This window comes from Alosa sapidissima, chromosome 6 (assembly GCF_018492685.1).
Source record: "Alosa sapidissima isolate fAloSap1 chromosome 6, fAloSap1.pri, whole genome shotgun sequence".
Lineage (NCBI taxonomy): Eukaryota > Metazoa > Chordata > Actinopteri > Clupeiformes > Clupeidae > Alosa > Alosa sapidissima.
This window is the reverse complement of record NC_055962.1, coordinates 1,586,295-1,611,432: the sequence shown is the minus strand read 5'-3', so window position 1 is coordinate 1,611,432 and position 25,138 is coordinate 1,586,295. Positions and strand designations below refer to the sequence as shown.

Sequence of the window (25,138 nt, the reverse complement as noted above, 5' to 3'; positions counted from 1 at the left end):
ACAATTGCATCTACATTTTCATATTAGAATGTTTTGCCAAGTGTAAGCTTAAACTACCGTGATCAATTTAAGTTCCCGTGCCCCCGCTGAAAGTCTCATGCGCTTATCGTTACACTATCAAATCTATAAGTAACCGTGACAAATAGGGTATAAGATATATAAACTCATGCTATTGTATTATCATATATGTTTGGTAATGGCTCAGCTTTCTCTGATTGTTCTACTGACTTGGAAACTGCATCATGGAAGCAGTAAGTCAAGTCACATCAAAAATAGTAGTGGCAGAACTCCAAAGTGACACCTTGTGGTTGTTTGTGTCAACTGCAGTTTGTGCCATTTCTGCTGAGAAAATGGGGTGCGTGATTCCTGAAGGAACCCGTCCAAACTTAACTGGGACCCACTGTATATGGTCTCACTACAGTTGAATATGTCCTCTGACTGCAATATAACCCAATGAATTTGGGAAATGAAAGTCTTTTAAATGAATTAAAGTCATCTAAATGATGACATTGTTTAATATAAACATTGGTTTTGATCAAAATAATTGCTTTATGTCACTACAGGAAGGCTATTTATTTCCCAAAGTGGACTACACTATGACAATATTACCATGATATTATCACTTTATTGCCCAAAATACAGTTGAATTTGTATTATGTTAGGTTTATAATTAGATGTATTAGAGCATAACTAATGCAAGCTTAACTTAGTTCATTTCTAAAATATTTGTAATGAAATAAAAAGTTTTTAAAGAAAAATTGGATTTTACAGCATTTTCCACGATTGCCAACTACCCCCTTTAAAAACATTTTTTTTTTCCTTCAAATTTTCTTTTATTTAAACCATTTTAAGTAAGAAAAATACTTTAATTTTTTTTTTTAAAGTATAGGTGATAATTCATGCAATAAAGGGTTAAAGGATAACAACAGTTAACTAACTGTTAGTAATGAATTGTTAACTGCTTATTATGCACTGTTAATACCTAATAAGCACATGCTATTCTAAAGAGTTACCAAACTATGAAATAGAAACATGACAAGCCATCATTTTGTGTGTGTATGGAGGGTCAAGCAGAGACTAGGATCACCACTACTGTGAATGATCTTATTACTGATAAGGGTCAAGGTGGTGGTGACCCCAATTTGCCTATGTTTTAGAAATATAATAAACACAGTTACACTTTTTGAAACTATTTCAGCTTGTGTAGTATATCAGTAACTTCTGAACATACCAATAATACATATAACCAGGCAGCAGATGTCGACCAGAATGACAAGCTGTGGAAAATGCACTGGTTACTGATAAAATAGTGTTGTTCCTGCACTGACACGTTACATTTTTTATTTTTGTGAAGGTGTAACTCTACAAACCCAATTTTCCAGCAAAACCACAGGTGTAAGCTCTCAAATACTTTTTGAATGTTGTTCCTATCTTCTACAGAGGCTGATAAATCAATAATTTAATAGGCGTTGACACAATTGCTGAATTTCCAGAAAAACTTCAGGTTTTAGGGGGGGTTTCTGAAAGGTTTTATAGGCATTTTTTCCAGGCGTTTTAGGCCTAAATGGATTAAGCAATAACTTAGTTTGATGCATCTTTACCTGCTTCTGTGTTTCCATTGTCAGGATCGGCATCATCACTTTCCTCCATTTCCTTCACAAAGTTAGAGGGGAAGAGACCAGACTTCCCATTCAACACACCACTCCACCACCCTTCTTCCACCTACAAAGAGATTTTACAGTTTTACAGTTCTCATCTTTCATATTATCACTACCTTTGATATTATCAATCCTGCTCATGGGACAATTTTTGTCCAGGAATTTCCCTGCTCTGTACATCTGAAAAACCCATCAGCTGCACATATCTGATTTAGCTGGCCAAGTGCATTCTTACTGCACTGACCTCAATCAGAGGTGCTGAGAGTAGGTATAAGTAGAAGATTTTCAATTGGACCAAGAAGCAGGACTGGGATAAGTAAAGGGACAAATAGTTTATATAAGTAAGTGTGTGTGTGAGTATTTCTCTTTAAAAATATACCAGGTCACAAACAATCTCACAATTCACCTGAATTTCTAAAAGAAAGGCAATTAAATAGCAACATTTTTACACATGTTTACAGAACAATACACTGAAACCAATGCCATTCGAATATCCGTAAGCATAAATGTAATCCAAACATTGCATATTTAAATCAACTCACTTCTTCGGTGATCTCAATGACGTCTCCAACTTTTAACTCCAGCTCATCCTCATTCTGAGGTAGATAGTCAAATAGAGCTTTACACTGCCGCTTCTTGAGTTCTAAAATAAGCAAAAAATCTATTACAATCAGAGATATTGGTGGAAGAAGAAGCCATACTTATCTATTTTTAGTGAATGATCACTACAGAAGAATATTATCAAGGTTCAACTATCAGCACAAGGCCTGACAAAGATGAGAGAGTTGAAGTAAAGGTAAGTAAAAGGTGCAAGATTTTATGTGATAACATTATACCCATAAAACGTGTGTCAAGGGTTTTCGCTGCTTCTTCGCCGGCTCTGCCATTATACACACGTTTGCAACAATCGCTAGCGTTTCGTTAGCCTGCCTCTGTGCTGTGGATGCAGGATGTAAACTGATCCTGCTTCGGTCGGCGGGTATGATACACTGAACTTGTAAGCGGGATATTCTTTCTACAGGCAGTAGGGCCATGAGTCATTTAACCATATAACGACTTACGAAGATGATTAATTAACACAAAAACGTTGCCTGGTGTCCCTTTAAGAGAGCCAGATTGTATGCTTAAAGCCTGAGACAGAGTAGATAGTTTAAAAGTTGAATGTAGATAGTGTAATGGATGTTGATAGACAGAAAGTTTATTGGATTTTGATAGGCAGATTGTTCAATGGATGTTGATAGATAGTTTAATGCAGTGGTCCCCAAACTACGGCCCGCCACCTCATTTTGAGTGGCCCCCCAAAACATGTCCGTGGTATATAGCATCTGGCCCGCACGAGAGTACCACATCGTCAAACTATGACCTCCGTAATTTGCCCCATTCATTCTCTGTGGCGAGTCTTAACAATACACGTGAAATACTCTTTTTGTCCACTGGTGGTTGTCCATCGAAAACGGAATGAAATGTAGGCCTACCTGCAAACAATGTAGGCCTATGCTGACTGCATCAGTGCTCAAAGTATTCTAAAAGTTTATCAATTAATTGTTAATAACTAACTAACTTCTATTCAAGTCATATTTCTGGGACTTTCTGGGATAATTCAATTCAATTCAAAGCACTTTATTTGTCCCCAAGGGGCAATTTAAAAGGGTGCATTACAGTAGCTTATTCAGTGATTCAAGGAACAAGGGACACAATCAACCACGTGACCAGCACGCATACTGAACGATCAAGCAACACACATATTTCACCGGCACACTGGACAGTCAATACACACCACATGCCATCATTCATCACAAGTAATAGTTGTAAAGAATGTTAAAAGTTCTTCAAGTGCTTCCTTAGTGCTACAATTAAAACAAGTGTGTATAGAGGCTATTACAATCATGTCCGTCAGTTCTCATTGCCTTCCTTCTCTGTGTCCGGCAAAGCGGACAGCGGAGTCTGCGTCCTGAGGGGAGCCACTTAAACTCAGGAAACAGGATGTGAGAAGGGTCCTGAATGATCCTGCGTGCTACCTTAACAGTCTGTTGGTCACATAGGGCAGTGAGAGTTCGGACGGGCTGCTCAATGATTTTTGAGCAGACCTTGACCACATTCAACAGACTGTTTCTGTCTTGAAGGATGATGGAGTGGAACCAGCTAGTGAAAGAGAAGGTTATTATATTTTCAATGAAAGCATAGTAGAATGTGGTGAGAATGTCTTTGTTAATCCCAAATGACTTCAGCTTCCTAAGTAGGTATTGTCTCTGATGGCATTTTTTAAGGATTTCCTCTGTGTTTGAGGAAAACCTTAGCAGGTTGTCGAAGGCTGTTCTCAGGTATTTGTATACCTCCACTATCTCTATCTCAAAGTCAAAGTCAAAGTCAAAGTCAAAGTCAAAGTCAAAGTCAAAGTCAAAGTCAAAGTCTGCTTTATTGTCAATTTCTTCACATGTCAAGACATACAAAGAGATCGAAATTGCGTTTCCTACTATCCCACGGTGGAGACAAGACATATTTTACCAATTAGGTCCACAGACAAACATAACATTCAAGTAAACAATATAAAAAGTAAAAATAAGAAGGCATATACAATGAAGAAATAAGAGCAGCAAAATTTGGTAGAAATTGTGCAATTGTGCATACAGTAGACAGTCAATATAATAGTGCAAAAGTCAGGCCAATAAATGGCTGAGGTAGTTTTGTTTGACCTAAGTATGCAAGTGGCATAGTGGTGCAAGTTATGTAAGAGCAGCAGAAGTGTGTTCAGAAGTGTTCAGGACAACAGGACAACAACAACAAGTTGCAAGTGTGCAAGTGTACAAGTGGAGTAGTGCAAGTGGAGTAGTGCAAGGCAGCCATTGTGGGTCTAAAAGTCCAGGATGTTATGTAGCTGAGGGTGGAGGGGGGAGAGAGTTCAGGATCCTAACAGCCTGGTGTATGAAGCTGTTGGTGAGTCTGGTGGTGCGGGAGCGCAGGCTTCTATACCTCTTCCCAGAGGGCAGTAGATCAAACATATTGTGAGCGGGGTGACTTGCATCACTCACAATTGTGGTCGCCTTGCGGGTGAGGTGGGAGGTGTAAATGTCCTTCAGGGAGGGGAGTGAAGCACCAATAATCCTTCCAGCTGTGTTCACTATGCGCTGCAGGGCTTTCCTGTTGTATTCAGTGCAGCTTCCGCCCCACACAGCGATACAGCTGGAGAGGATGCTCTCAATGGTGCCTCGGTAGAATGTGGTCATGATGGCTGGTGGAGCACTTGCTCGCCTGAGCTTCCGCAGGAAGTACAGGCGGTGCTGAGCTTTCTTCGCCAGTGATGCAGTGTTGGTGGTCCAGGAGAGGTCTTCACTGATGTGCACCCCCAGGAATTTGGTGCTGCTCACTCTCTCCACCACAGCACTGTTGATGGTCAGTGGCAAGTGTTGGGTGTGACCTCTACGGAAGTCAACAACAATCTCCTTGGTCTTGCTGACGTTCAGCAGGAGGTTGTTGTCCCTGCACCACGTGGTCAGAAGGTCGACCTCCAACCTGTATTGAGTCTCGTTGCCCTTGGTGATGAGACCCACCAGAGTTGTGTCGTCAGCAAATTTCACTATGTGGTTGTTGCTGTAGGTTGCAGTGCAGTCATGCGTCAGCAGGGTGAAGAGCAGCGGACTGAGCACGCAGCCTTGGGGGGCCCCCGTGCTCAGTGTGATGCTGCTTGAGATATTGTTGCCAACACGTACTACTTGAGGCCTCTGACAGAGGAAGTCCAGTAGCCAGTTGCAGAGGTAGGTACCGAGTCCCAGTTTGTCAAGTTTGCAGATGAGTTGTTGTGGTATTATGGTGTTGAATGCAGAACTGAAGTCTATAAACAGCAATCTCACATATGAGTCTCTTTTTTCCAGGTGGGTGAGGGCTGGGTGGAGGGCAGAGCAGATTGCATCCTCTGTGGACCGTTTGGCTCGGTATGCAAACTGGAAGGGGTCCAGGGTGGGGGGGAGAATGGATTTGATGTGTGACATGACAAGCCGCTCAAAGCACTTCATGATGATGGGTGTCAGTGCCACGGGGCGGTAGTCATTGAAGCAGGATGGAGCAGTTTTCTTCGGCACAGGTATGATGGTGGCAGCTTTGAAACATGATGGGACGATGGCTTGCTTCAGGGAAGTGTTAAAGATGTCTGTGAAGACATCCTTAAGCTCCTCAGCGCAGTCCTTCAGCGCCCGACCTGGGATGTTGTCTGGGCCTGCTGCCTTACGGGTGTTGATAGCAGCAAGTGTCCTCTTCACGCTGTCGGCAGAGAGGCACAGGGGCTGCTCGTGTGGAGGGGGAGGGGTCTTCTGTGGGCAAGTGCTGTTTTGTGCTTCAAAGCGAGCAAAGAAACGGTTCAGATTGTTGAGCAGAGGGATGTTGCCCTCACAGCTCTGTGGCGCGGGCTTGTAGTCCGTGATGGCCTGAATGCCCTGCCATAGGCTTTGTGCGTTCCTGCTGTCTTTGAAGTGGGTGGTTATCTTGTGAGTGTATTCCTTTTTTGCTTCCTTGATGCCACGGGACAGGTTGGCTCTCGCTGTTCTCATGCCAGCTTCATCCCCAGCTCTGTAGGCTTTGTCTCTGGCCCTCAGCAGCCTGAGGACATCCCCTGTCAGCCATGGCTTCCAGTTAGCCCGAGTGATGATGTCTTTTATGTGGGTCACATCATCAATGCACTTTGTGATGTAAGAGGTTACAGTTTCTGTATACTCCTCTATGTCTGTCTGATTGTTGTAAGTGGCTGCCTGCTTAAATATTTCCCAGTCTGTTGTGTCAAAGCAGTCTTGAAGAGCATCAGAGGCTCCTTCAGGCCACACTTTTACCTGCTTGTGAGTTTGCTTTCACTCTTTGTCTGTATGCGGGCATTAGCATAACAGTGATATGGTCAGAAAGTCCAATGTGTGTGTGTGTGGAGGGGGGGGGGGGTGGCTTTGTATGCTCCTTTGTGTGTAGTGTAGACCAGGTCCAGGATGTTGTCTCCTCTTGTTGGAAAATCAACATGCTGGTGTAGCTTTGGAAAAACAGTTTTAAGGTCTGCATGGTTAAAATCTCCAGCGAAGATGGTGAAACAGTCTGGGTGTACCGTCTGTGGTTCACTGACAGCCTGGTACAGTTCACTAAGAGCCGTGTTCCTATTGCTGTTATTGTTGGTAGGCGGGATGTATACTGCGACTAGCAGAATCGCAGTAATTTCCCTTGGCAGGTAAAAAGGACGGCACTTTATGATCATAAACTCCGCCAGTGGTGAGCAGTGTTTGCATACTACTACAGTGTCCCGGCACCATTAGTCACGGATGTAAACACAGATTCCTCCTCCTCGTGATTTTCCACCCTTTACAATGGCCCGGTCTGCTCGATAGCATGCTAGCTGCTCCAGTTGTACAGCAGAGTCCGGAATGTTGTCATTTAACCAAGTCTCAGTGAACACGAGCACACAGCAGTTACTCACTGTCCGGTTCGTTGATCTCAGCAGTTGTATGTAATCCATTTTGTTGTCCAGTGATCGTACATTTGCCAGGAGAATGGATGGTATGACTGGGCGGGTTGGGTTGGCCGCTAGCCTGGCCCGGACGCCTCCGCGCTTGCCCCTCTTCTGCTTCCTCGCACACCGCTTCCGACGCTTTCTTTCCGGGGGAGGAGTAGCAGGCGAGTCCGGTGTTGTTGCAGGCCGGAGTAGTCAGAGTTCCTTTAGCGTCTCTGTTGCAAAGTTCAGAACGCTGCAAAACTTGCTTTTGCAGATGTCTAGTAAAAACTGCCTGCTGTACTTGTAGTACGACGTAGTAAGACGAGACGAACACGTAAAACTTTCGGACAAACACTTTTTAAACGAACAAAACACCGTTCAGTTGGGACAGAGAGAGGTAGCTGCGTGTGCACGCGCCGCCATCTTGGTCCAGTCTTGCTCCTGCTGGATGAGTGGTGACTGCCTCAGCCAACTGTCTCTGTTTGGGTGAGAAGGTTATAATCATGTCCTTGGTTTTGCTTATGTTCAGCTCAAGACATATGTTCCTGCAGGGCTGAGCCGAGTGATGGTGTGTGTGGCTGGGAAGCAGAGACAGGAGGACGGCGTCATCAGCAAATTTCACAAAGTGGCAGTTTGGCTGGGTGGATCTGCAGTCATCAGTGTAGAGGATGAAGAGAAGTGGGGAGAGGACACAGCCTTGTGGAGAGCCAGTGGAGGTGAAGAGGGTGTCGGACAAGGTGGGTTCACCAGCACCCTCTGTGATCTGTTGGTGAGGAAGTCTATAATCCACAGAGTGAGTTGGTGGTTGAGATGGAAGCGTGTGATGAGCTTCTCGGCCAGAATGTGTGGCTGCATTGTGTTAAAAGCTGATGAGAAGTCTGCAAACAGAAGTCTGGCTGTGGTGCTGGGTACTTCCAGGTGCTTATGGATGGTGTTTAAGATGAATATTTTTGCGTCATCGACACCCCTGCCAGCCTGGTAAGCAAACTGTAGTGGGTCCATCATTGAGCCAGTTGCCTTGGTGATGTGTTCCTTGATGATCCTCTCCATGGCCTTTATGACCAGGGAGGTGAGAGCCACCGGTCTGAGGTCATTCAGGACCTTGGTGGTGCCCTTCTTTGGGATGGGAATCACTGTTGAGTGTTTCCCCATCGCGGGGACTGTGCTGCTGATCAAAGAGCCCTGGAACAGGTGCTGGAACACACCTCCCAGCTGCTCAGCACAGTGCCATAGGGTCCGCCCACAGATGTTGTCTGGCCCTGGAGCTGTGTTCTTTTTAGTCCTTTTGAGGGCTCTCACCACCTCTGATGTGTTGATGTTGAGACCGGAGTCGTCAGGTCTGAGAGTGGAGATGATTGATTCTAGCTGGGTGCTATTGTCCTTTTCAAATCTGGTGTAGAAGGAGTTGAGGTCATTCGGGAGTGAAGTGACGCTGCTACCTGCTACCTGGATGGGTTTGCGGCTGGTAGAGACAGAATTCACTGCTGCCATGTTCTTGATGCCCTGCCAAGCTGCCCGGAGGTTCCCTTTTTCAAAAGGTCTGCTCCACTTTGTTCTTGTATTTCAGCTTGGCAATTTTTATGGCTCGCTTGACCTCTCTATTTACCTCCTTCTTCTCAGCTTCAGAACCGGTAGAAATTTTCTCTTTTTCTTATTCAATATGTTTTTCAGTTCTTTTGTCACCCAGGGTTTATTGTTAGGGAAGATTGTAACCTTCTTGGAGGGGATAATATTATCTACACAGAAAGTGATGTATGCTGAGACTGTATCCGCTTGCTCACTAATGTTGGTGGAGCAGGATGTGAGGTAGTGTTAATTTTGTCACCTATTTTTAATTTAGTCTTAGTCTTAGTCTTGTGACGAAATGTCCTTTTTAGTCTTTGTCATATTTAGTCATTCAAATATCATTTTTGTTAGTCAAGTTTTAGTCGACTAAAAGTCTCGTCATTTTAGTCTAGTTTTAGTCATAAGAAAACTAAAGGTATCTTAGTCTTAGTCAGTTTTAGTCAACACATTTTAGTCTTTTTTTATAACAAATTATTTTTGATTACCATTTGAGTCAAATAGTGTTTCACACATCTCAATTTTCCAACAATATTGTGTGTCCACAGGGCTACTCGTCTGTTATAATTACTCATTCTGATTTTTTGTCAGTCAGTATGTTTACATGCACAGGTAAGTCGAGCTACAGTTATAGCTCGGCTGGGATTTGACCATAGACAGTAAAAGATTTGACTGGACCACTGTCATATTCGTAGACCAGTGTTTCTCAAAGTGTGGTCCGGGAATCACTGGTGGTCCGCAAGCTATCTCAAGTGGTCCGTGAGCAGACGTGGTAAAATATAATATAGATGAGTTGTTTGCAATATTGAACCAACTTGTATGTAAAAACAGTTCTGCAACACTGTCTATGTAAGATATGCCAGTTTAAATCATACAGTATGAATCCACACAATAAGCAAAGTGCAAAGACAATAAGCAAGGTGGTTCAGTGAGTAGGCCTTTAGTGTAGACTAATTATAGGCTACTGTTGAAGTAGGTCTAATCTTTTTTTTTTTTTTTAGCTAGGGTTAGTTAAGTGGTCCTGAAACTGAAAAAGTTTGAGAAACACTGTCGTAGACCAAAGTATTAATGTTTTACTCCGCCTCGCTAGATGGCGATATGCGCCCAAACACAACACATTCCCCAAACAGACTCTCCATCTTAGCCATAGCTAACTTGCTAGCGAACTTTGCATCATCAGTCTAACTAGTTCAATAGTTGACATTACATGCTGAACATTTTCGTATGGACATTCTGGGGGATGTTAATTTGTATGAGAGAAGCTTCAACTTCTGGATATGTAGCATTGTGGCATAAAGCTTAGGTAGTTAGTTGGTAACTCTGGCAGAAATCTCCAGTGTTCTTGTTCCATGTAGTTTCGTGTTGCAGCCACAGGGTTGCAGCAACAGCACGTAGACTAGCCTACAGGAGAGCTGTTGCGTATGAACTCATTCAGAATATTTTGAAAACATAACAGCTAGATATTCTGTCTTCTCATTTTGTAGACGAAAATGAAGAGAGATTTTATCTTAGTTTTTATTTCATGCAAAACATTTTAGTCTCGTCTTTTTTCGTCAACAATAATGCATCTTAAGATAGTCTTAGTCAGTGTTTCAGGACATTACTGCCGTCTCGTCATCGTCTCGTCTTAGTCATGAAAAAAAGGTTGTTGACGAACATATTTCCTCTCGTCTCGTCTGACGAAATTAACACTAATGTGAGGGTATTCCAGTCCGTGGTTTCAAAACACCCTTGAAGCATATCAATACTGTCTGGTGACCACCGTTTGATGTCTTTGATGACTTTCTCTGTTCTCTTAACCACAGGTGTGTAGGCGGGAGCGAGCAGTATGCTACTGTGGTCAGCAGAGCCTAGGGGAGGGTGGGCGACGGCTCTGTAGGCGTCTGAGACTGACCCATAGCATTTGTCCAGTGTTTTCCCTAGACGGGTGGTGCAGTTGACATACTGGTAGAATCCTTTAAGTGACTTGTCCAATGAATAGTTATTGAAGTCACCCATGATGAATTTTGGGGCATCCGGAGATATCAGCTCGAGTCTGTCAAGCGTCTTTCTTATATGATCTGTAGCAGTGGATGCATTTGCTCTGGGGTGGATGTAAACCAGAATGAAGAACAGTTGTGGAAATTCCCTGGGAAGGTAAAAGGGACGCAGGGAGACAGCCTCTCATCAGGTGATTTCAGATGTTTTTGCCAGCACTTCATAAAACTCTCATAGTTTGAGAACTTTGAAATATTTGTAGGATATTGCTTGTTCACAACTTGAGCTGTGTATGAGTTCACACATTTTGAATAAAATACTTGCTAATGCTAATACTTTTGGGAATGCTAAAGTCTTTTTATTAGTATTATTTAATTTGACATTTTACACTGATATGGCATGATGGCAACATAAACACAGGTAACAATGGTATTAAATTGCAGTAGCCTATGATTAAATGTAATGGAATATTCAACTAAGGTAGACTGCTGTTGTTCACAGCACTAAGCTATTTATGGTTGCTGATATACTCAGAGTCTCTGGCCCTCTCTTAGAGCCAGGCATAGTGAGCTGGCCCTCAGAAGAAAATGTTTGGGGACCACTGGTTTAATGGGTGGATGAGTGAATGGTTTGAAGATGATGGATAAAAAGTTGGATGGAATGTGCCTTATATCCTTGTGTTTAATCTTATATCAAGATAAAAAAAACTAGTTGGTATTGTTTTCAGTATAACGAGACTTACCTAGCGCTTTCTTGTGAAATCATTTGACTTAATTTAAAAAAACAATTGACTTATTTTAAGACATCTCATCTTGAAAACAAGCAAATTTGTCTGCCAGTGCGTTAAGCAAATTTGTCCTAAAAACAAGCAAATTTGTCTGCCAGTGCGTTGAGCAAATTTGTCTTGATAAGACTCCTTAAAATAAGTTAAAGTCTTCTAAAATTAAAACAAAATGATCTTTTGAGAGGGCGCTAGGTAAGTCTTTTCATACTAAAAACAATACCAAATAGATTTTTTAATCTTAATATAAGATCAATAACACTTGGTTAGAATTCATTTTTTGCAGTGTAGTTGAGCAGAAAGCAGTTGATACAGGTGCAATCAGTTTAACTGACTCATAGTTGAGCAGCAGGCTGCTGATACAGGTGCAAATCAGTTTAATTAGCCGTTTATGATGTCATAGTGTACAATACAATAACGAAAAAAATATATTCCTCAAGTGTCCTTTTCAAGACCTATGTTACAAAGTTTGAACGAAGTTTCTACGTTAAACGGTTGAAGCTGAATTAGACGCAGAAATTTGGTGGGAAGAAGAAGACTACTTTGGATAACAGAAAAGTGCATTTTCATGCACTGTAAGAAGACGACTTCGGATAACAGAACAGTGCATTTTCATGCACTGTAAAAAGTCGAAGAACAAAACCAAAACAACAACAAAAAGACAATCAAGAATATGTAAGTATTTTTAAGTATTAAAGCCATCAAAGCCTAGAAAGGTTAGGAAGTACCAAACCTAGATTTAGCCTAATCTACACCTAGAACGGGATGGCAGTGCAGGCCGTGATCAATCAACGTGGCAGCTGGCGTCGTCTTCTTGAGTCCTCTACATATGAACCGTTGGAGTTAATTCTTCTCCCTTCGACAAACGCATAAGGACCCCGAAATGATGCATTTTTCCCTTCTGATCTCGCCTTTTGAACATATGGCCAGAGAAGCTCTCTGGTGGCTTGATCCTCAGGAGAAAGAGCTTCAGAGATGTGTAGATTGTTGGTTTTAAGATCAAAAATCTATTCGGTATTGTTTTTAGTATGAACAGACCTTGCGCTTTCTCAAAAGATAATTTTGGCTAAATTTAAAAACACTTTGACTTCTTATCAAGACAAATTGCTTGTTTTTAGGACAAATTTGCTTAGCACACTGGCAGACATATTTTCTTGTTTTCAGGATGAGACGTTTTAAAAGAAATCAAACTCTTCTTAAATTAAGTCAAATGATTTTACAACAAAGTGCTAGGTCTCTTTATACTGAAAACAATAGCAACTTGATTTTTGGTTCAAGACTTGGTTAGATTTTACATTTTTTAGTTTTTGCAGTGTATAGTTTTCAAGCCCAGATTTCTTTAGCAGTGCAGTTCTATGCTCAATTTCATTTCCAGGAAAACGTTTTTTATGTTTTAGCCTGTGTTAAAGCAGCGTCTATAGAATTAGTGTGTATCTGGCTTCCCATTGTGATGTCGATCAACCATCACAACATCGTCCATCGACCCAACCCTAATGGGTAATCGTGGTCTGTAATAGACATCGTAGAGGCAGCAATGGTGGTCAAAATAGAGCTCTGAAAAACTACAAACAAAGTCACCTGGATAAATAGGTAGGCTAGAGATTTTACTACTATAGTTATGGTATAGTAGTAGTTATAGTATTAATTACATTTTACTGATTTCCTGTTCATTTGTTATGTTGATAAAAAAAATCTGATCATATATGTTCAACTATATCAACTATTTACTGAAGGTTGCATCATCGTAGATGGCCACCACCCAGTGACATCATGGTATGCAAATAGACCTCTAAAGTTCGCCTACAAAAAAGCTGCCATCTTTGAAATCCGGTATCTGGCGATTTTTCCTATGGGAAAATAACATGGGGATTTTGAATTATGGCACCTGTTAAACTCTCGCGGGCATGAAAAAGTCTGAAATGCAGACGTTTTCCTGAACACACTTTTGTCCCTTGCCTTCAAGTGGATACTGTCATCTCCGGTACGTGAAGGCAGCACACTTAGATTTTTGCTACCCCAGAGCTAACTTGCAATGCAACTTGCCATAGGTAGTTCGCTTCAATTAACAACTGGATCTCCTTATATGGGCAAAGATGGTCGTTTTGGTTCTTTTTTGTAGGCGAACTTCAGAGGTCTATTATATTAGTAAATGTACCCCTTACATATATTTTAGATCATACACAAAATTTCTCTCATTCACAGTAGGATTTTATCTCTGACCATTTTCAAGCCACAGCCTTTTGAAATCCTAATGTCAAAATCCAGTTGTTTTTTTTACACCCCAGTACTTAAAGGGTTAAGTCTGTAGCATAGAAATGAAACCCTTTTCAAAACACAACCCAGTTACATTTACAAATTTTAACCACAACAGTGATTTCCAAATAACTAGAGTATGAATTTTATTACTGTAGTTTCCTTTGCAATACATTTTAAATTGACCCATCTTAACAATTTTGTCTCAAAACGGCAAATCCCCTTTAGGAGTGTAAATACTAAAATAAGCTCACCTTGTTGGAAACCGGTAGTGTGGTGGGTAGAAGAGAACGGGGAAGCTGCAAAAGAGATGATGCTTGTAAATAAATGGGTCTCTGATGTTCTTTAAAAGTTCATATATTGTAATGCAAAACATGATATTATTTTTACAGTATTTCCCAGACAGATGAAAGCCAATGAGTTCGCTTTTTAGGGATATTTGTGGGTAACACCATGAAAACCCCATTTGTATGTTGTATTTCATAGAACTTCAGTCTTACAAAATAAGCAGGCATTGAATCTCATAATTTTATGTGAATTTCAGGTAGGGGATTTCACACTGTGACCAATCAACAATGATGCCCACTTACTGTCAAAAAAAAAATTAAAAAAAAAAAAAAAAATTCACTAACAAGTCAAGCTTTGTGGACAAAAACATCAACAACAGAGAAGCCTTCAAGAGCATTTCACTGGGGTCATCAAGCAGGCACCTTCCTTCATGGATGATTCATTCAATTAGGTCCAGTGTTTCCCATACGTTGACTAATCTGTGGCGAGGCGCTACAAAATCAAAACCAGCCGCCACACATTAATGTTGTATGTTGTACTATTTAAATTAAAAATAAGATAAAATCCTTTCATTGAGCTGCGCTTCTTCTGCACGCAGCCTTTCCTTGCCCCGCCCCGCTCTCTCTCATAACGAGCCCGCTGCCCCTCCTCTGCATGTGCATTTAACAAAACATTAACGATTGTTGAAGGATTATTGTTGTTGCCACATAGAAGCATTGCATAGAAGAGGGCGAGCTAAAATACAATGCTGCGCAAATTTGTTCACAACTGCTGCATTAAAGTTAACTCTGCTAAGGTCTTATCACAACATAGTACATTGAGGAGACTTAACTCAGTTAAGTTATGCAATCAAGCAGTATCTCAAAGCTAACGTTAGAATACTGTTTGGATGTCGAGTTTAGCATGCTTGCTTGTCAATTTCGTTACTCATGCAGGGCTCATTTTATTGACTGACACTGAATGTAAAATCCCGATGTAAATGGAGAAGTGTTTTCCAGGACTCAAGAGAGCTTGTCCCAAGAAGTACGAACCTTTATTTTAACTAACTACGTAGAAAACGTGAGGTTCCCTCCTGAACGTCTTAAGTCAAGTCAAGTCAATTTTATTTTTAAAGCACATTTAACATGCAGAGTGCAACCCAAAGCGCTCCACAAACAAGACACATAACAACAAGACAAAAGATGCCGGATGGAGCGGCGTAGTCGCCAGCGTACCCATGACATACAAGACAGACAACAAAACAAATAAACAAATAAAAAGTTAAAAAAAAAAATAAAAAAAAAAAATTTATATGGCAGATAGTTTAATGGATGTTATTAGACAGGGCAAAACCCAAAACGATCTGATTAAGGTCACTACCAAACATTTCTCAATTGATTCTATAGTACTTTTTCGCGTACAATCCAAATATAACAAATGATCATACAAAAGTATGTTTTTAGCTAGGATATTGCAGTTACATTATGCAAATTTAGCCATTCGTTCATGTGCGACTTCACCTTTACAAGAACATCATGGCAAAGCAATTATGGATGTTTTTACTTACTTAGTGTAAATATACACTGTGCATTATTTTGTGAGAGCTAATTTTTATATGGGTATCATTTTATCAACTAATTTGCATGCAAGGATGGGTCTGTGAAGAAATATTCATATTGTTACAAATATTGTTTTCATGCTGTGTTGTAACTGATCATCCCCTCCAGTTGCACTTCATTTAGTAATAGTAAAACGCTTATAGAAATAGTATACAGTAATAGTAAATATCCATTTTTTTTTATCATGCCTGGTTAATGAGCTATTTTGCATATTTTGACTAATTAGCAGAAAGGGTATGGATTGTCCCACTTATGTTTGGGTTTACTTCCTATGGATTGTCCCACTTATGTTTCAGTTTACTTCCTGGTTGGTTTGATGGTCTAAAAATAAATGATAAAATGATGTTTTGTGAGTTTTCCCCTTGCTATTATATTTTCGCAATGTCTGACAGATTCCATGGTAAAATTAACATGTTCTTAAAATGACAACAATGTTGGTTTTACTTTGTAGACCCAAAAACCACTTAGCTTAGCGTGATCCCCTTTTGATAGGGGACGAGTGTAAGTCTGTTAAAGTTAGTCATTTCTCAAGGGTGCGTCACGTGGGCGCTTGAGTTCTAAGGGTTAATGTATCTGGCAAGCAGGGTTATAAATGAACACCCACCAACCCGCCAAATGCGGGTTAAAATTAATTTTGGCGGGTGTTAATAAAAATGTACTAGCCAGTTTGGCCGGTGATGCATGAGGCATTACATGCATGATACATAAGGCTCATATATCCCCCTGGCAGTACTTCCTACATTTCCCATGACCACTGTGCCATAATGCTACGTGATGACGTTTCATACGCCCATTGGCTGTGCGCAGTTTGCAGTGAAACCAGCGCGAAAGACGATGGAAACAGATCGTCTACCAGAAAACACAAGGAATTAGAAGAACGAACGGAGCCAGAGCAGGGAGCATAGACTTAAAGAGGAGGGAGTTAGCCAGTAAAGTAAAGTAAAAGATACAGAACACAAATACATAACGCATTGTGTTTACCTATTTCCTTTGTGGGGGGCTGATGTCATGTAACGGAAGCGGCAAACCCTGAAGCAGCAAGATTGTTTATTTCATTGTTTATGGAGTTAGCTGAAGATGGAACATGAGGAGCTTGTAGGCGCACATTTTCAGTTTTAAGAAGTTGCCTGATCAGTGATCACCACCACCACACGCATCACGCACTGTGCGTAGGGCACCAAGAGACAGAGGAGGGACCAACTTTTAGCCAATAAATAGTAGCTGTACTGCAAACTATGAGGACAACTCCAACCTTTAAGGACACCAATTTTCTTTATGAATGAATACTGTAGCGTAAAAAAATAAATGTTCTTCATTAAATTACAGGGTGCATGAGTATACACCCCTAGGGCTGGGATAAACGATTATTTTTTAAATGATTAATCTAGCGATTATTTTTTCGATGCATCGATTAATCTAACAATTCATTATTTCAGTCCGATTCGATTTCGATTCGATTATCTCCCCATTAATTCACTAATAGCAATTTATACATGTTGATTTACATATCTGAATGAAGAAACATGAATTCCTTAACATTGCAATATATGTTTATTGCTCTTAAAATTCCAAAATAAAAGACCATACAAGTGCAAAGTAATGCATTCTTAATCAGAGGTAGCACTCAATAAAGTTCAGTAGTAGTAATTGAGTGCCTGTCACTTTAAGACGCTTGTGAGGGAACCCTTGCAATTGTAACACTAACACAGTTAAAAGCCTGCTGATGTGTGGATGCAATTCATAACGTAGCTAGTTCAAATAACGGTTCGTAGCCTACTTCTCCTTGGGACAAGCACTTTTGAGTCTTAAAAAACACTTTTCCATTTACATCGGGATTTTGCAAACATTCAGTGACAGAGTCAATAAAATGAGCCCTGCATGAGTAACGAAATTGACAAGCAGCTGTAAGTAAGCATGCTAAACTCGACATCCAAACAGTATTCTAACGTTAGCTTTGAGATACTGCTTGACACCAAGGGCAACGAGACTCAATACAGGTTGGAGGTCGACCATCTGACCACGTGGTGCAGGGACAACAACCTCCTGCTGAACGTCAGCAAGACCAAAGAGATTGTTGTTGACTTCCGGAGAGGCCACACCCAACACCTGCCACTGACCATCGACGGTGCTGTGGTGGAGAGAGCGAGCAGCACCAAATTCCTGGGGGTGCACATCAGTGAAGACCTCTCCTGGACCACCAACACTGCATCACTGGCGAAGAGAGCTCAGGCGAGCAAGTGCTCCACCAGCCATCATGACCACATTCTACCGAGGCACCATTGAGAGCATCCTCTCCAGCTGTATCGCTGTGTGGGGCGGAAGCTGCACTGAATACAACAGGAAAGCCCTGCAGCGCATAGTGAACACAGCTGGAAGGATCATTGGTGCTTCACTCCCCTCCCTGAAGGACATTTACACCACCCACCTCACCCGCAAGGCGACCAAAATTGTGAGTGATGCAAGTCACCCCGCTCACAATCTGTTTGATCTACTGCCCTCTGGGAAGAGGTACAGAAGCCTGCGCTCCCGCACTACCAGACTCACCAACAGCTTCATACACCAAGCTGTAAGGATGCTGAACTCTCTCCCTCCTCTCCCCCCTCCACCCACAGCTACATAACATCCTGGACATTGGACCCACAATGGCCGCCTGCACTACTCCACTTGCACACTTGTACACTTTACAACTTGGTGTTGTTGTCCTGAAAACACAACACTTCTGCTGCTCTTACATAACTTGCACCACTATGCCACTTTCTTTATTACTTAGGTCAAACAGAACTACCCAAGCCTTTTATTGGCCTGACTTTGCACTAGTATTTTATTGACTGTCTATGCACAATTTCAACCAAATTTTGCTGCTCTTATTTTTTCATTATTATATGTGCCCTCTTATTTACTTATTTACTTACTTTTTTGTTTACTTGAATGTTATGTTTGTCTGTGGACTTAAATTGGAAAAATATGTCTTGTCTTCACCGTGGGATAGTGAGAAACGTAATTTCGATCTCTTTGTATGTCTGGAACATGTGAAGAAATTGACAATAAAGCTGACTTTGACTTTGACTTTGATTGCATAACTTAACTTAGTACATTGAGGAGAGACTAAACTATGATAAGACCTTAGCAGAGTTAACTTTTTTGTAGCAGTTTTGAACAAATTTGCGCAGCATTGTCACGATGCTAAGCGGCTTTAATAGCCATTTAGCCCACCTATGCAATGGTTCTGTGTGACAACAATCCTTCAACAATCGTGAATATTTTGTTAAATGCACACAGAGGACGGGCAGCGGGCTCGTTACGAGAGAGAGCGGGCGGGGGCAAGGAAAGGCTGCGTGTGCAGAGTATAGAAGCCCAAAGCGCAGCTCAATGAAAGGATTTTATCTTATCTTTAATTTAAATAGTAGCCTACAACATAGACGTGTGACGGCCGGTTTTGATCTCGTGGTGCCCAGCCACAGATTAGTCAATGCATGGGAAACACTGAAGGTGTAAAATTAAAAATATTTAGCGGCACGCGTTATGCTTGACGAATCGACACGCATATTTTGCGTCTATGTATTTTTTGCGTCGACGTCATCGATTACGTCGACGCGTTGTCCCAGCCCTATACACCCCCCTATCTTAAATTCCCATAGAGGCAGGCAGATTGTTATTTTTAAAGGCCAGTTATTTCATGGATCTAGGATACTATGCATCCTGAAAAAGTTCCCTTGGCCTTTGGAATTATTGATTTACATTGAGCTCAATGAGCATCAAACCAGCTAATAGGCTAACTGAAATACACACCATGCCAATCTCTAGGTATGGTGAAGGGTATGTGATGATGTGGGGATATTTTTATTCCAAAGTCGCATGACCAGCCAAACTATGAAAAAAAGTGTGACTTATAGTCTGGAAAATACGGTAACTGTCATGGTTGCCACCCCTAGGGGGCTTTAACCACATTTAAAATGTGCTGCCACAGGATTTCTCCACCCCGCATCTGATGTTGCTACGGTGTTCACTAATACGTGTCTGTAGGATCAGGGCTCGAAATTAACTTTACTTAACCACCAGTGTCCCAAATTCAAGTTCTTGTTTTTTTCCCATTCTACATAATAAACAGCATAATAATCAGTAACTTTCATCACTGAATTAGATAGATAGATACTTTATTGATCCCCAGGGAAAATTCAAGGTCTCAGCAGCATACAGACAACACAAACACATTCTTAATTTCGATCTCTTTGTATGTCTGGAACATGTGAAGAAATTGACAATAAAGCTGACTTTGACTTTTGACTTTGACTTTAACAGCAGAAAGAGTAATTAAAGTATATAATATAAAAAAACACAACTAGGACAGTAGAAGATAAAGAATATGCTAAATATACTAAAATATAAATTATACTAACTAACACTTAATCTAAATCAATTCTAAAAACAGTATCCACATAGTGGTGATTAATCAATCAGAGGCGCTTGCGATGACTGAGGCAGGGACTGAGCCTGTGATTCTCTGTGCATAGTAAGGTAAGGTAAGGTGCTCGGTGTGAATGAGTGTCATGGTGATGGTGCAATGGTGATAGTGGAAGTCCAACAGTGCAACAATGCAGAAATAAAGTAAAGTCTATATATCTATAGCCTATATTTAACTATTTTAAGAAAAGGTATAAGTGTGGCCACAGTTCGGCTGTGGCATGGAGGGAGGGGTTATGAATATGTGCTAATGTGCTAATATAGCACGCAAACAGTGAGGCAGAAAGACAATGGTAAAAGTGGCTAGTGGACAGGCAGTATCCAAACATGGAGGGGGTGAAGAGGCAGACAGACTATGCAGAGAAGTCTCTCTCCTCTTCCCTTAAGTGAAGTTAATTAGCTCGTCAGAATTAGTCAGAATTAACTGACAAGTTAAGAATTTAAGTCAGAATTAACTCGTTCTGGTCCACCATGTCAGTTCTGAACAATGTATTAAACACCATTTTATTAACATTAATCATCTGCTGTTTCACACAACACTCATTTTCAGAGATTGCGCTTTTGGCTCTTTTTTGAGGTTGCAGTAGACGTTCTCATTGTCCATCATTTTGACGGACAGGGTTGTAAAACATTCCGTCAATAATCTATTTTCACATGTCTTTAATTTCAATGTCAGTTTGGTGTGATGTCATGGCCACAGATCTCAGTGAAAACAATAAGTAGCGTGGGAAATTACCACGAAGCTGTCAGATAGGCTACTTGCGCTGCCTTGCGCTCACCCTCTTGTGCACACTCAAATGCGTTCCCAATTAAATGAAGTAGCAAAACGTAGTTAGATCTGCTGCAACTATCCCGATGTAACAAGCTGTTTTGACATTGTAAACGTTCTCTAAGACAGGGGTCCCCAACCTTTTATGTACCATGGACCGGTTTGATTCCTATTTTTTTTTTCACGGACCGGCGGGGGGGGGTGCATGCATTACTTGAAAAGAACTAGCTCCAGTTATGTATGAACAGTGAAGGTAACGATCTCTTGTGAAAAACGTGAACTTGAAGAAGTGAAAATTGAACAATATGAACTATGAATATTGAACAACTTGAAGCTACATCTATAAGTGTGAACATGCTTAACAAAATATGGGAACAAAACGTGCATTACGAATATATTCAGTGGGAGCCCTGCTTGTTTCCCTGGAACAAGAAGCTTCCATCTGGGGGTGATGGAAGACAGTGACACCCTCAGTGTGTTTGAAATGTCCAGTCGATTGCGCAATTTGTCTAGTTGCAGTCATTGCCGAAAACCCGGCCTCGCATACATACGTGGTGGGAAACGTTTTCAGCGCTTTTACGGCTATCTCGGGATATTCTGCTTTGGTTTTGATCCAAAAACCCGCCAGAGAGGTTTCCTTATACACACTCTTAAGACCACCGTCATTTGCAATTTCGATCAACTGCTCTTCCTCCTGCGCTGACAAGTTAGGACTATTCGGGATATTGACAAATGGGTTGCGGACCCACTCATTGGTTTGCCGTGAATCTTTGAAGGATGGGAAGTAACGCTCAAACTCATTTGAGAGCGCAACAAGGTGATCGCGCACCAGCTGCGAGAGAAAGGGCCCTGCCTCACTCTCTCCCAAAACCCCCACTACTTTTTGGAACATATCAAATACACCCCGGTCCACTCGTCGTCCCTACAAATCAAGCTTGGCTTTAAATGCAGCGACTTTATCTGCCAGTTTAAAGACAGTCGTCATTCTCCCCTGGAGTGACAGGTTGAGGTCATTAAGCAACCCGAATATGTCACACAGGTAAGCGAGTTTTGACACCCAGTCCTCATCACTAAAATGTGCAGCTAACGGTGACTTTTTTTCTGCTCTCGCAACTCAAACACTCTGGCCAGTGACCTGCTAAAAATGCTTATTTTTTGTTGCTCATTCTAGCAGTTTAGCTAACTTCGTGTGACACTACCGTTCGCCAAGAACTGATCAAGTGAAGTGAGCTGACCTGAGGCTGCGCAGCGCTGAAGGCAATATGTAAAAGTGTTGAAGGCGGGACAGACAGACGTAAGAAAATAGACCTTGCAAAATGCAAACATGCGTGCAATCAAACAACTGCATATAGGCCTATGCCATGAAAAAACGTGACATTATTGCGAATTAAATTTGGTTTAGTTTGCATGCATTTTTTTCATAGGCTACGGCCCGGTTAGGAAGTTGGGGACCGCTGCTCTAAGAAGAGTGTAAAGCAGTTTGCAGTAGCCTAAAGTTTACCATAACGTCGTCTATTGCTGGAAAAAATAGCGAGCGGCCTATGATAAACTAATAAATGCTTGGCGGGCCGGATTAAAGTGCGTGGCGGGCCGCAGTTTGGACACCCCTAGCCTTAGAACTGCCACAGCGAAATGTCAAATGCTAACTTAAATAACTTATCATTGTTATAGGCTACCTTGCAACATTATCATTTTGTCAAATCGCAGTTGCAGTAGGCTATTTAGCTCAGCATGATATTGGTGACGTTTGTCTGTCACTGACAGAAAACACGCAGCGTTTTAGTCAGAGAGGACTGTCATCTTGTCTGTCATGAAAACAAATGCCATTTACCTGCCTGCTAGTTAGGTAAGTTAACGGAAAGTGACCCATTAGGCCTACCGCCCGTGCCCTATTTTTGTGTCGGCCTATGAGTCACTTAATATTCATTTAACCAATTAAATGGCGGATTCCTAAGAAAACGCAAGCACCCAGCCCATTTGGGTATCTTACTATATTTGTACCAAAAATAACATTGTAGCCTACCGTGATTTGAAGAGCAGCCTAAACAGTGTTGTAAGGCTGCGTGTACAAAACCACTTCTTTACAGATCAGCTGGCTGACGCTGCTTTTGCCAGCTGCCCGTTACGCCAGGTCAAATGTTGTATAATTTTATTCAGACGAGAAAGATACGTTTAGATTGCCATGTGAACAGTTTAGGAAAAAAGTAGCCTACCTATTTTGAAATTTGCTTTGCCATTTTTCTACTGTCCCAGAGTTGTCCCAGACATCATTCTATTGTGTCCCGGAAGCATTTTTTATGGTCCCCGGGACGTCGGGACATCGTTAATTTCGAGCCCTGCGTAGGATTCTACATGTTTTGCTAACATAGCCCTAGTCTATGGTGTCACTTTTGTGAAAAAAAATCCTGTTCGATATTTGAGACATAAGTGTTGATTGAATCGATTGCATTTATATTTTTTGGAGGGCAAAGTCATGGAAAATCAAGGAATTTTGAACATTTCCATGCAGAATTGGTGATTGGTGTATATCTGGTTATTAGCTTTACTGTTTGCTTGAATAGCCCAACTTTGTTTATTCAATGCCCATTTATTCATATATTCCCGCTCTAAAAAAGTAAAAGATTCTTGAACGCTAAGTGGCTGCTCTGAAATCATTATTCTATATATTGTAGTATTCATATAATAAGTCATGGAAATTCAGTTTTCTTGTCAGGGAAAGTTAGGGAAAAGTCATGGAATTTTACATTTGACTTGGAGTGGGAACCCTGTTCAATCAAACTGCCCCTTAAAATGGCTAAATGGTACGACTTATATATGAAAATATAATTTAAAGGAGAAGTTCGGTGTGATATTGACCTAAAGTGTGTTGAAACTTTTGTCTCATAGCTCATCTCGGCTTGTCCCCTTGCACTCTGGCGCTAGTTAGCCGATGCTACCGACAGGTTTTCGATGGGGGTGCCTCGGGCATCGGCCTAGCCATGGAAATAAATCACTGTTTTACACCATTTACGAGGCTCAAAGTAGCTCCACACTTCATTGGTAGACTTCCGAGGGCCCTGACATTTAAAATGAGACATTGAGAACTTAGAAAAAGCACTGGTAGTTTATTTACAAGACGATTTATACAGACAGCATCAGGAAGTTTACTGTTCGCCGCCATCTTGAATTTAGTCACGATAAGTCGAGCGATGAGTTTTAATGAACAGGTATGAAAAGGGATCAGATTCCAAAAATAATTCCGTGGAAATGCATGGATTAGCAGCAACTAGAATCCATGCATTTCCATGGAATTATTTTTCAATGTGGAGGTGGCATCTGGCTGTCCATGTCAAATGTTAAACCAATTTGTTTGCTAAATCAATTGAAAATAGTAGACATTATACTGCAAAATTCTGCCATTTTTGCGCAAATGCATGTTCTTGGATATCGTACCTTGAGATTTCTGAATGGTTTATATTTACTTTGGAGTGCCACATACTTTGTCTGATACTAATGGTTGAATGGTTCAATTAAAACCTACAAATTTTACGAGTTACAGTGTGTTTCCACACACCGAAATTTCGTGTCGCTCTCATTGAGGTTGAATGGAGACGAAATTCGCCCTGGTTGAAAGTGAATCGCCGAGGCAGGCGAAACAAAGTTGGCCAAAGTTTTACTTTATTTAAATGAGGACCATTCGAGAACCAATCAGTCCGCGTCTTTGTGTTTGGAGGCGGGAGTTACAAAAAAGTCTGACCAAGATGGCGGAGACTACCTGAGCTGTAACACGAAAATTTGTATGTGATTAAAATGTTTCTACACGAATATTGGCACTTGTATCAACACGAATTGTGGTTTATATGCCACACGAACTTAGTCAGAGCACATACACCACTAAATAGACCACTATATATGTTAGTTTAAGCACTCGATCTTTTTAGCTAGCTGACAGGCGAAATGCTAGTATTTTAGGACATTGGATTGCATTGTAAACCTAGCTAGACAGCTAGGCTACATGCTGCAACACAGGTATGAAATATATTATGTCTTATTGACCTTGTTGTTTCTATGAACATGAATTGTTGTTTATAGGCAACATCAACTTAGTCGAGGCATAAAGACCCCTGGATATCTTCATTAAGTACTTAAACGTTTGAACTAGCTGATTAGCCTAATTAGCTCGCTTGCCACCACTGGCTAGACACTGCAGTCAAAAGGTTAGCGATTTCGCCGTAACGCCGCCAAGGCGAAATTTCACTGGCTGAAAATCGCGAGGTGTTTCGCGAGGTTAGTGAATTGTCCCCCAAAAAGTAGATTACCACACGGCTCCCTGAAAAAATTGAGGCTCTGTTT

General features: G+C 41.3%; 1 protein-coding gene across 1 annotated transcript in view; it reads right to left on the bottom strand.

Moving 5' to 3' along the window:
• The window catches only part of LOC121711386 (CD2-associated protein), a 166,355-nt gene that overhangs the window by 95,504 nt on the left and 45,713 nt on the right, over positions 1–25,138 (bottom strand). The window contains exons 4-6 of the mRNA XM_042094955.1: positions 13,945–13,989; positions 2,201–2,301; positions 1,602–1,722 (exon numbers count right to left, since the gene is read on the bottom strand). Of these exons, the coding sequence (XP_041950889.1) occupies positions 1,602–1,722; positions 2,201–2,301; positions 13,945–13,989 (267 nt within the window). The remainder of the gene's footprint in view (positions 1–1,601; positions 1,723–2,200; positions 2,302–13,944; positions 13,990–25,138) is intronic.